Source organism: Bombyx mori, chromosome 8, assembly GCF_030269925.1.
Source record: "Bombyx mori chromosome 8, ASM3026992v2".
NCBI lineage: Eukaryota > Metazoa > Arthropoda > Insecta > Lepidoptera > Bombycidae > Bombyx > Bombyx mori.
In genome coordinates, this window is record NC_085114.1 from 10,462,650 (window position 1) to 10,475,589 (window position 12,940).

Below are 12,940 nucleotides of genomic sequence, written 5' to 3' on the forward strand. Positions count from 1 at the left end.
CAGCTAATATCAAATCGTCATAAACGACGTAAATTGCGCCACCCACTTTGAGACATGAGTTCTAAGTCTCAGTTATTACAGTACAACGGCTACCCCAACCCTTCAAACCGAAACGCATTACTGCGTCACGGTAGAACTAGGCAGGGCGGTGTATCTACCCATACGGGCTCACAAGGTGCCCTAATACCAGTAAGAAAGAAGAGGGTCTTAGATGAGTAAATTTAAAAAGTTTAATGTTAGCTGAACCTTGAGAGCATTATCATTTAGACTATAATTCTGTTACGTCTTACAGGGATATCACGAGGTAGCAGAAAAGGCACCGTAGACGAGAACAGGCCTTCCATAGTTTGTACGGGCACGCCGCAGTCGGTCGCGTAACAGCACCAAGCGCCCATGCACGCGAACATCTCGGCGTGACTGGAATATGTTCAGTGCGCTTAGTGAGAGTTTTTTAACGTTCTCGATAGCGTAAAAGTTAACTCAAATTTGTATGGAACAGCTTCCCTAGCGGTAAGCGTAGGCAAATGTTCCAACTCCTTATACACATATGACTGTCGGTACTTGAACCATTGTACAATGGTTCACTTGCCGACTAAATAATAATAATAATAATGGTTGGTTCGAAGTAAGCATCAGTTCAATGGAATATTTGAAATGTATTAAAATCAAATAAAAATGTATCTTTTTTATTTGATTGGTGTTGCTAATTTTAAATACTATGTACACATATGGACTTATTGTTGCCTGAAAAAAAAAAACGATTGCGCAAAGTCATATAGACCTACATTATTTCTTAACTAAAGAATGGGCATCTGTTTCAAATAGTTACATAGAATTTCCTTCACAATTAATTTTGTTGAATCTGGAAGTCACGACTAGTATATAAAAGTATAGTATAATTATTTATATGATGACATCTAGATTTAGGGATTATATACAAAAATGTTTACATATGCAGTAGAGCACGTGCGTAGTGCGGAGGGTGGCCGCGGGCGAGGGGCGGCGCGGCGAGGGCGGCGCCCGCGCGCTCCAGCAGCACGCCGCCGAGCTGCACCGCCGACACGCGCCGTCCGCTCTCAGACTCTAACAACAAACAACAACAAACATCTGTGAAGTGTCTATGGTTAAAATTATTTTTTCATAATTATAAAATATCAACCTCAGTGTGCTTAGTGCGAGTTTTTTAACGTTCTCGATAGGGTAAAAGTCAGCCCAATTTTGTATGGAGTTGGAACAGCGCCCCTAGCAGCAAACGTAGGCAAACGATCCCTGAACCGATGTGTTTTCAGTAAAAAAAAATATTACGTGACTCTTAAAGCCTCGATATATTTATAATGAGGTTTAAATATATATTTATATAAACACTGTAAATTTTAACTTTCTGATGTTATGTATGGCATATGGAAAAAAAGCACTTCAATTTATTTTCCCTATAAGCCTTATTTGTAGCAATACGAATGTTTAACGAAAATGACAGTGTTATAGCTGTTTCCAAGTGAGATGCTTACCACCAACGAATAGCATTTCCGTTTTATCTGTATAGATTGTTACCCGATTAATGGATAAACAGTTGAAGTCGATTGTACAGAGTAGTCACATACGATATGTTTACATACGATATTCTCTGCTACTTGAGGAAAACTCTTCTATCACCCAACCTTATCATATCTCAAAAGTCATAGTAAAAAAATTACTGTAGAATGAGCACCCCACTCTCGTAAAACACTAGCGTACTACAATCGTAAACCGATATTACTGGTTGTAGAACGTATTGTAAGCCCACAATAGTAAGTACCACCATCCCGCCTATTCCTGTCAGAGATGCCTTCCGGTTTAAAGGATGGGAAAGCTCCGGTCACCGTCGTCATACCCGCCGCTTGCGACGAAGGGCTCGACGAGCGAATTAACCCATAGACACAGCCCACTGAGTTTCTCGCCGGATCTTCTCAGTGGGTCGCGTCTCCGATCCGGTGGTAGATTCTGCGAAGCACTGCTCTTGTTAGGGTCAGTGTTAGCATCACTCCGGTTTGAGCCCCGTGAGCTCACCTACTAGTTGAGGTTACGCTGAAATAGTCTCTCAAGACTATCAGCTTAGGTAGGAAAAAAAAACAATGGGAAAGCCATAATATAATACAATACGATTGAGACTTAGAGCCCATGTCTCAAGTGTTTGGTTAAACTATCATTAGTAGTGAACGCGTAACGATATAACATACCGGAAAGCAGCGCAGGAGCGAGTCGTCCGAGCACGCGGGTGAGCACGGCGAGGTCGAGCAGCGCCACGAGCAGGCGCTCCCCCTCCGCGCCCGCCGCCGCGCCCGCCCGCCACGCCGCGCGCCCGTGCACGCCCACCAGGCACTGCCACCGCTCCAACTGACACACAGACAGTTTAATATTACGAAAGAGCTAAATTTTTGTCTTCGTAATAGGTCTCTTTATTTTTTTTATTGCTTAGTTAAGTGGACGAGCTCACAGCCCACGTGGTGTTAAGTGGTTACTGGAGCCCTTAGACATCTACGACGTAAATACGCCACCCGCCTTGAGATATAAGTTCTAAGGTCTCAAGTATAGTTACAACGGCTGCCCCACCCTTCAAACCGAAACGCATTAGTGCTTCACGGCAGAAATAGGCAGAGTGATGGTACTTACCCGTGCGGACTCACAAGAGGTCCTAGCACCAGTAATTACGCAAATTATAATTTTGCGTGTTTGATTTTTATAACACGATGTTATTCCTTCACCGTGGAAATCAATCGTGAACATTTGTTGAGTACGTATTGCATTAGAAAAATTGTAACCGCCTGAGATTCAAACACCGGTGTATCGCTCAACACGAATGCACCGTACGTCTTATCCTTTAGGCCACGACGACTTCACAGAATAATTGATAGTATACCAAGACGATAATCAAGAAACTAGCACTGATTTATAATACACCTACATTTTATTATGTCACCACTGTCATTAAAATTTATTTTAATATTTAAAACTAAAATCATTGTAAATAAAGAATATAAAAATAAATTGAAATATTCCACAATATGCACTTAGGATACTAACGACACAAGTGAATACGTCCAAGGGCGCCAAATCAGCCACTCTCGCCACACATTCAATGCAATGTTTCAGGAATGTCTGATATTCTGTTTCACCCTAAAACATAAAGACAAATTTAAGAAGAAGAAAAAAACTTATTTGCATTGAGGCATTAGGATTAACCTAATCGTGAAATAGACATCTTTTTTATTTATTTCAACTTAGTCAAAGAAGTCATGACATTTCATGACTTCTTTCGAACCATTATTCGAAACGTCCCTGGGAACTAAGACTAGATTTACTATAAGTATTACGGTTTCAACTGAGGAGAAAACCCATCTGAATCTTCGAAGCATTATGATTGGGTATGGGTTCCAGAGCGATTATCGACTAATTAAATAAAAACTAGACTTTGACTAATGTTTTAATGTTACAAAATTGATATATTCTACATAATTGCATTTTTTTCTTCATTCTTTGTGTAAGACTTTCAAGAGAATTTTTACAGACTAGAATTTCAAAATAATCTCCTTTTTCTTTCTAAAGTCAAATACCCAGAATACAAAAAGTGCTATGTGAGTAATATAACATTATAACGTGAATGAGAATGCCAGAAGCTGATAAAATAATTAGTACTGATAGTAGCTCAAGAACACCGTAGGGTTAACAACCAAATTAACCATAATTATTAACCACTCTGTGGGGTTCATCCTCACGGTATACTCACATCATCATCACACAGATCATTATCCAAATGTTGTAGTTGTGCTTTATTATGCTGGAATTGTATTTTATTCAACACACCATTAACTAAGGCTTGTAATGCTTCCCAATATCTAGAATTAAAAATAACATTTTTTTATATTTTAGTGACTATTTATTTGAATTTGTTATTAATTGCGTCCGGTAACTATCACTTAATGTATATACTACAGAAATTATTTAAAACCACATAAGAAGGCAGAATCAATACAGACAAGCAAATTTACATTAATATATTATTTTGTCCATATTAATTAATACATTTAGATGTTTTAATTACTTACTTAGGTATATCCTCTGGTTTCAATATGTCAATGAACTGTATCCAAATGTCTAAACAATTTACAAATATAGCACATGTAGGCACCTGAAATATTTTCATATGTATTGACTTAAAATGTTGATATAAAATGTTGATTAAAATAAAAATTGGTGTAAGAGCGTACCTGGAATGTGTATTGGAATAAATAGGAAAGGAATTCTAGGGCATCGAATTCAGGTTCTGCCTCCAATCTCTTGAAATGTAATGACACAAATAGTTTTAGGAACTCCGCTAGTTTATTCAAATAACTGTAATTAAAAATAAATATAAAATTTTACATTAGTTTGAAAATAGCTTTTAACATTTATTAGACTAGCGATATATAGTCGTAATGATTATTATATATTTTTTTTATTGACTTAGATGGGTGGACGAGCCCACAGCACTCCTGGTGTTAAGTGGTTACTGGAGCCCATAGAAATCCACAACGTAAATGCGCCACCCACCTTAAGATATAAGTTCTAAGGTCCCAGGTATAGTTACAGTTACAACGGCTACACCACCCTTCAAACCGAAACGCATTACTGCTTCACGGTAGAAATAGGCAGGGAAATTTATTTATACTAATCGCTTACTCGTGATGTAGGTGTGGTAGTTGATGAGGTGCGTGCGTGAGGTGCCGAAGCAAACGCAACGCGGCGTGATGCAGCCGCAGCGCCGTGGCAGCCGACGAGGGCGGCGCGTAACGTCGGTACAACAACTCGCACACACCCCCCAACCCCGCCAGCGCTGCCTCCCCGCTCTGGAACACAAACACAGTAACAAAAAATTACATAGACTTTTCAACGAGAACGCGAGGAGCTAAGTTTTTTATGTTTGATGAATTACTGGTCGAGGCCTTTCCAGTTTCACAAGGACACGTGGGCGAGCAATGGCTTAGACAGGAGGGGCGGGATTTGCTAACAGCTACCCGAGTGCCTCCAAGGCAGACCTAACAACTCAACAGTAGCTGCTTCGCAAATGAATCTACTAAGGGATCGGAATCGCGACCCGCTGAGAAGATCCGGCGAGAAACTCAACGGCTGATGTTTAGGTTAGGTTGCACGTCGAACTCTTTGCCGAACTCTTTGGTGGTAGGACCACTTGTGAGTCTGGTGGTAGGACCACTTGTGAGTCTGGTGGTAGGACCACTTGTGAGTCTGGTGGTAGGACCACTTGTGAGTCTGGTGGTAGGACCACTTGTGAGTCCGCGCGGATAGGTACCACCGCCCTGCTTATTTCTGCCGTGAAGCAGTAATGCGTTTCGGTTTGAAGGGTGGGGTAGCCGTTGTAACTATACTGAGACTTTAGAACTTGTATCTCAAGGTGGGTGGCGCGTCTACGTTGTAGATGTCTATGGGCTCCAGTAACCACTTAACATCAGGTGGGCTGTGAGCTCGTCCACCCATCAAAGCAATAAAAAAAAAAAAAAAAAAAAAAAAAGACGAAATACGGTTACGGAGCTAAGTTGTATTTTGCTATTTTAGCATTTCTCCAAGTTTGAACTTGTACTAACGGGGTTTATTAACCGTTTAGCCTCTGTGAAAGTGCACAAATGTGATAAATGAAACGAATTCGCTGAACTGGCTATTTGAATTTTTCCAAAAAGTCCACTGAGGTCTCAGTAAAGAACCATCGTTTTATTAAAATTTTATTTCATCCCAATTGATTATAATTTTAAATAAAACAACTTAATCTAATTTAGGCCTATAACATTTTTTATATACATTTTTTCCGATTGCCATACTTAAAAGCAGTAGAAAACTACACATGAATTGTAAGCTTTTTTGCAAATATGTAGTAAAATCGACCTTATTCTGTGCTCTTAAGATGTATGCAGCCGAAAAATTGCATGTATTGTAATATTTCAAATACATATCTCAAAAACAACTGATAGCTTGTTTGAAACAAATTTTTGGCTAAGTTTATTTGAGCTCTTTAATGACTTCTAACCTAATGCGATTATTTGCACTGGTTATTTACTATCGCTAATAAAATATTTTTCTTTATTCTTTGTTGTACACACAGTTAATACAATATAATAATTGCGAAAAGTTATAAAACGGCGAGCTTAACTCAACAATTGAGTTATTCTACCAGCTAGCCGTTCTTAAAGAGGGTGAGCTTTACATAGGTGGATGGTAGAAGTATTTTTTATTATACTGGTTCTGATACACAATTATGAAAAGGATTATACAATATTACCTTCAAATTCCAGACATTCATTTTGCCACATAGCTAAAAGACTCAAAAATTATGTTCTAATTGGTTTTTTTTCTCAACCAAGAAAACATTTAACTATAATAAATATTTATGGTCTGAAAATTTAGTTACTGTTTTATAACGACAAGTAATGTATCACTATATATTGGATTAGTAAGTGTGGTCATTTTTTCTTAAATATTGATGTTAGGAACCGAAATAACCCACTCCATTGGTTTATTAAATTTTTATGATTTTTACGGTGAACATACCATTGACTGTGTGGCTATACTCCCCCAATAGAATACTGTGGTAACAAGAGAAGGCGGCACATGGGAAGATAGTGGTAACCATGAAAATAAATGCTGTAATGTAGTCAAACACTTCACTACATTTTCCATATTCAGACACCTAAAAAGAAAAAGTTAATTATTTTATTTTGTAAAATGTCCTTGGTGTTTATATATTTATACTTACTTATCTACAGCTTGTATTTCGTGAGCATTTGCTAATAGGTCTGGGAGAGCTGAAGTCTGTGGAGCACCATTTGTGGGTGATGGTGGAGGATTGGATTGACCTTCTTTCTGAGCGTTTTTCTCTAAAATTGCTAAAACAATATGATTTTTTAAGCATGACATTACAGCTTCGATCACAACTGCTGGAATATCATATCATTTCTCTACGACGGAATAAAACGGCAATAAAAGTAAATTTTGTAACAGAACCAAAAATATGAGGGAACTGCCATCAGTGAGTAATCATTAAGTAAATGCATTCACATTATTGATCCAACACAGATGCAACTGCTAGATTTACCTAGTAGATCACAACTATTATTAATATATTTTATTAAGCTATCTACAACACCCCCTTAAAAATAGTATGCTTGTTTATTTTGTATATATATATATATATATATATATATATATATGTAATTTAACAATTTTGTAAGGCCACCAAAACTTTTCTCCCAGAAATGTTATTTATATAAATTTAATTACCACTAAGGGCTGCCAGCATCTGTGGCATTCCTTTCAGCATTAGTCGCTCTAATTGATTCCTCCTAGCAGAAGGCAACAGTACACCAGTATCACGTGCAACTCCTAATTCTTCGCTTGCAGCCTGTGCTAGTATGAGACCTAGTAAGCACTCTCGGCCTTCACGTTTTATTAACTGTAATGAAAATTAAAAGGAAGTCACCAAGAAACAATCATGCATTTTTCATTTTACTAACTTTAATATTAAATAAAATAACACATAATTGATGATGTTGGTATCATGATAATATCCAAGTGCCAATATTCTGCAATTGAATACTGGTATGAAAGTACAAACAGATTAATTTTTGTATGCAACATTTTCAGATTTTGTGAACTATTTCAGATAAGTTGGAAAAGAGAAGCATAGACTTGTCCATTACTCTTTGGGCAATTTTAAGCCTTTTGAAGAGCTTCGATTGTAAGCGATTAAGCAAGAAAAAAAAACATACCCCTAAGTGACAAGGGTTGTCCAATCCCAAACATTTATTTTTGGATATTTTTTTTTGTTATAGTGAGGCATTATGTGGTTGAATGAGGTTTTGTTATTTTTATATTCCCTCATCGTTCACAGCCCTACATGCCTCTTTCACTCATTTACCACATCCTTACACACTTACAAGTCCGTTTTTTTTTCTACACTAGAAATTCCCTAGACATCTTATATATGGCAAAACAACATTTTCCAAGTCAGCTAGTTATATATATTTTTTTTCTCCTACCTATTCTAGTGACCTCGAGGGTTCATGCTAGATTTAGAGAACGAGTAGGTGAGCTCACGGGGCTCTAACCTGGTGACGTTGCTAACACTAGCCCTAACAGGGGCAGTACTTTGCAGAATTTACCACCAGATCAGAAACGCGACCCACTGAGAAGATCCGGCAAGAAACGGCGTGTCCATGGGTTAATTTACTCGCCGAACCCTTCGTCGCACGTGATGGGTTCGACGAGAACGATAACCGGTACTTGAGATACCTAAAAGCACCGATAGTGGATCGGGAGCACCGGAAACGACGCGTCCCTTGTATACATACTCATCAATAACTTCAAGAGTTATCTACAATCATTTCAGATCTTTGAAAATTACATGACTTTCATATTTTTATTCATACCTCGACAATATTACTAAAGAAATCCTCATATAAATGTGGCCAATCATATTTGGCTATTGAAACCATAAGGTGGGCCATTTTGTTTCTTATGAAGTATAACATAATTTCATGTTTTGCCATTAATTCATTCCATAGTGTTAACCTGATCTCTGTCTTGTTTTCATCTGATATACCAATCCATTGTCTGTTGATAGTGTTCTGGAAGGAAATTTAAATATTATTTATTTTTGCATGGACTAGTGGTTGAAGAAATTCTCGGTCCGCTGGTGTTAAGCAGTTACCGGAGGCCATAGACATGAACAACTTAACCCACCTTGAGAAATGAGTCTCATTTCAAACATTTCAATGTATTTTGCTGACTTAAATTTTACTACCTGTATCTTTCAAGCTATTAAAGGGCTGAGATAAAAAAAAATTATAATATCATGGCTCATTAATTTAGTAAAGACGAAATTAAGTAATAAGGCTGTTCCTTGTTTTATTTCACACCACTTTTGTACTTAAAACTGTGTTTCAAGTATAATGAGAGGTTGATAATTAAGTTAAGCACTAGATAGCAAGGAGTACTAAAGTGTCAAATGCAGAAAATAATTTCAAGTTCAAAATAAAGTAGTATCTTTTTAGAGCAGAGCTTTGTTTCTGTAATTAAAAGGAAGGTTTACAAAGAAGAGTGATAATTTACGATTTGTTAATAAAACGAGTTATTTAAATTTATCATTTATACATTTTATATTTATCATTTATACAGCGGTAGGCAGCGGCTTGGCTAGCGGTAGGCAGCGGCTTGGCTAGCGGTAGGCAGCAGCTTGGCTAGCGGTAGGCAGCGGCTTGGCTAGCGGTAGGCAGCGGCTTGGCTAGCGGTAGGCAGCGGCTTGGCTCTGCCCCTGGCATTGCTGAAGTCCGTGGGCAACGGTAACCACTCACCATCAGGTGGGCCGTATGCTCGTCTGCCTACAAGGCCAATAAGAAAAAAAAAAAATTTTAGAAAATTACATAATAGCTTAATATAAGCACATTATATTTGACAGGGTCTTTACTACACACCATAGCAAAGGTGACATGGTTATATTCTATGCGATTTGAAATTTTGTGATGTGATGTCCTTTCTACCTTCTTTTGTGGATAATCTAATCTTAAGCACTTAATTAATTAAATAAGTTAGTCTGGTTCTGTGGTTGGGAAAAATAAAAGTCTGGACATGATATGGAACCTGTTAAGCTAATAGAAGGAAACATAGATCACTTCAAAGACAAAAACATATTGAAAGAAACAATGTAACCTTACAACGAAAATGTGCTTCTGGTTATTTATTGTATGTACCATAAAGGAATTTCTCACATTGCCATTAGTTTCTGTCTTAAGAGTGTCCAGCTAACAGCCCAGATCTAAGCCCATTACAGCATCTTAGGTGCGAAGTCAAGATATATGTTTGATTTGAAACATAATATTTCTCAGTGTGGTGATTTAAGAAAGCTTTATGAAGTCTAATAGAAGAATAGAACTTTATCTGCCAAGTTGATATTAAAAGCTATGGACTTGGTACTAACTATTAATTTTAGTTTCAAAAGTATTAAATACCTTTTTTTCTTTATACATTCACTTTCATATGATTTATATGATCTTAATTTCATAAAAAAAAACTAACTCTAAAGCAGTTTAATAAATCAATTAATTATTTGTAGTTTTGTTTGTTACCATGGGGGGGAATAAGTAAATTTTTTAAATAAAATTATTAATAGTTTTATTCTATGTATTATTTATGTGTTAAATAGATTTATGTGATTATTTCATAAAATAATTAGATACTTCTAAGAATGCATAATACACAAAACATGATTTGGGTTAAAAAAACCTGGAACTTCAAATTGTTCTTAATTATATGACCTCTGTTGGATGTGTCCAATACAGAGAAAATCAAAATGTGTCTGAAAGATTTGTACACTCATACACATTATCTTGCATGAACTTGTTTATACTCATTGACTTGCTAAGTTTGCATCTTGTATGAACTTGTGCACGCTTATGGACTAGTTGAGTTTTTAGAGGTACAACAACAATCCTACTCAAATATTAGTCAATCTTAGAAAAAGTGCACATGACGAAAAAAAATTTCCTCTTCGTTTCGTTTCAACCCGTAAGAAACCGATTTCTACTACTTTGGAAATTCCTGGTCATTTAGACCATAATAGAGCAATAAAATAAAATAAACCTTTACCTCTAACGTCGTTAGAGAGAACATCAAAACATACTGATTCTGTGACTTTTGAAGAAATAGGAGACAATGTTTCCACGAGTCTCTGCGATTTGAAAAGTCTTCCAGCATGCTTTCAATTTCACGTTTTCTTATATTAGTTGTCGTCGGAGCAAAAAACTCCGACATGAGAATATCCAAAGAGGCTAAAGCCTCGTCGATATGTTGTTCGGTCTGAAAATTTGTTTTAAGATACAATCAATGTGCTTTTAAACTTCCAACATTTTCTACTATTATTTCTTACCATGATTTTTTAAATAACATCTAAGAAATAATTTCACATTATTTTTATTATTATTATGAAATGAATAAGGCTTTATTCAAAACATTTAAATGATTTTTTTTGTAACGTTTTCTGTACAATTACTATTTATTAATTGAACAGTGTTTTCATCAACTTAAATAAAGTTTTTTTTTTATGTTTTTCCATCTTGACTATTTTTGACATTTGACGTATATTCAACTTCTATAATTTTTTTAAAGGGATTTTATTACCTGGTTACTAAGACTTTTAAGTCACGTCTTATTTTAATTTATATTATTTTTTTTATGAAAAATGATAAAATGGAGTGAAATAAAATGAAATGAAATGAAGATGATTAATTTGAGACATTAATCAACTGGGATGAAATTAAATGAAATGAGATGATATGGGATGAAATATAATCTCAGTAAAATGGTGATCATTTACTGAGATTTTTTCAGTGGACTTTTTGGAGGATCCCGAGAAGTTACGTCCAGCGGCTTTATTTCATTTCCCATATTTGTGCACTTTCACAGATATTAAACAGTTAATAAACCACCGTTATTACACGGTAACAAGCCGGCTGGTCACCGTGGAAGAGATTGACCACAGCCTTCAAAGAAACAATTAGAAATTGCCCAAAATCCGGAAATCTATCAACAAACAAGTTATACATAGCAACATATAACGCAAAAACCCTCTCTTCATTTGAAAGACTATTAGAGCTCGAAGAAGCCCTGAAAGAAATAAAGTATGATGTCATCACCCAGCGGAGTACACAAGAATGAAATCGACTATATACTGTCAAGTGTAAGCTATTCCTATATATAGAAAAGCTGAACCCTAACTTCTCTACAGACCATAGAATGGTAAGAGCTACAATAACTTTAAAAGTATCAAAGAAAAGTCGAATAAAATTTACTAACAACCGCAATAGTACTTTAAAAACGAGAGAAGCAATTGAAGCATACAAGCAAAATCTGAGGCATCAGATATCATCAAACTTCGTCGACTATCAATTGGAGACGACAGTGCAGGATTTTTATAACAAATTATTATATATTATCAAAGTCAGTCAGTCAAAAACACGACAGGTTAAGAATACCTTTACTAGACACAAAATTCTCTCAGAGAGGACAATTACATTATTAAATAAGAGACAAATGTTACAAAAAAACGCCAAGGAAGTCACGATTAGAAAAAAACGAACATATGAGCACTTTATAAACTGACGAGTAAATACATAAAATATGACTATATAAACTACCGGAATCAAAAAATACAAACTTACCTTACACGGGGAAAAAATTAAAAAAAAAGTAATAAAATAATTTCGAACAAATAAAACTTGGATTGAGAAATTAAACCAATCAGGACAAACAACCCACAGCCGTAGAGATATAATTAATATTGCTACAGAATTTTATAAAAACCTGTACGGTGCGAATATACAACAAATAAACAACAACAAACAGGAACATACAACAACCCCGAAAATAATAATATAAACTAAATAACTAAACTAAATAAGTTAAAATTGGAGAAGAGCCCAGGCCCAGATTTCATTACTGATGAAGCAATTAAACATGGATGTGATATACTTGCATCACAGTGGTCAGAATCCATTATAATCTTGCTGTATAAAAAAGGTAACCCTAATGACATCAGCAATTACAGGCCAATAAACCTTTTGGCAACAGTTTGCAAGCTTTTCTCTTCCATAATTAATCGAAGAATATCTGAAACTTAAGAAAAGAGATAGCCCATAGAGCAAGCTGGCTTTCGTAAGGGATATTCAACCGTAGATCACATACACACGCTGGAACTTATTAAAGAAAAATACCAAGAGAAGCAAAGACCGCTCTATATAGCTTTTATAGATTACCAGAAGGCTTTCGACAGCATTTCACACACAAGCATATGGGAGGCATTAATTCAACAAGGAGTGGAAAGTGATATACAAGTTATAAAAAAATAATATAACAATAGTGTCAG

General features: G+C 36.0%; 1 protein-coding gene across 4 annotated transcripts in view; it reads right to left on the bottom strand.

Annotated features, from left to right (window-relative positions):
* Positions 1 to 11,149, bottom strand: part of LOC101735669 (exportin-6) — a 37,636-nt gene extending 26,487 nt beyond the window's left edge. For all 4 annotated transcript variants that reach the window (XM_062669758.1, XM_062669757.1, XM_038012364.2 and 1 more), the window contains exons 1-14: positions 10,946 to 11,149; positions 10,666 to 10,875; positions 8,451 to 8,648; positions 7,303 to 7,474; positions 6,779 to 6,908; positions 6,574 to 6,712; positions 4,696 to 4,862; positions 4,245 to 4,368; positions 4,083 to 4,165; positions 3,764 to 3,872; positions 3,061 to 3,153; positions 2,217 to 2,373; positions 951 to 1,083; positions 291 to 417 (exon numbers count right to left, since the gene is read on the bottom strand). In XM_062669758.1, coding sequence (XP_062525742.1) covers positions 291 to 417; positions 951 to 1,083; positions 2,217 to 2,373; positions 3,061 to 3,153; positions 3,764 to 3,872; positions 4,083 to 4,165; positions 4,245 to 4,368; positions 4,696 to 4,862; positions 6,574 to 6,712; positions 6,779 to 6,908; positions 7,303 to 7,474; positions 8,451 to 8,648; positions 10,666 to 10,875; positions 10,946 to 10,948 — 1,845 coding nt within the window. In that variant the 5' untranslated portion in view covers positions 10,949 to 11,149. The remainder of the gene's footprint in view (positions 1 to 290; positions 418 to 950; positions 1,084 to 2,216; positions 2,374 to 3,060; positions 3,154 to 3,763; positions 3,873 to 4,082; positions 4,166 to 4,244; positions 4,369 to 4,695; positions 4,863 to 6,573; positions 6,713 to 6,778; positions 6,909 to 7,302; positions 7,475 to 8,450; positions 8,649 to 10,665; positions 10,876 to 10,945) is intronic.
* Between the last annotated feature and the right edge of the window lie 1,791 nt (positions 11,150 to 12,940).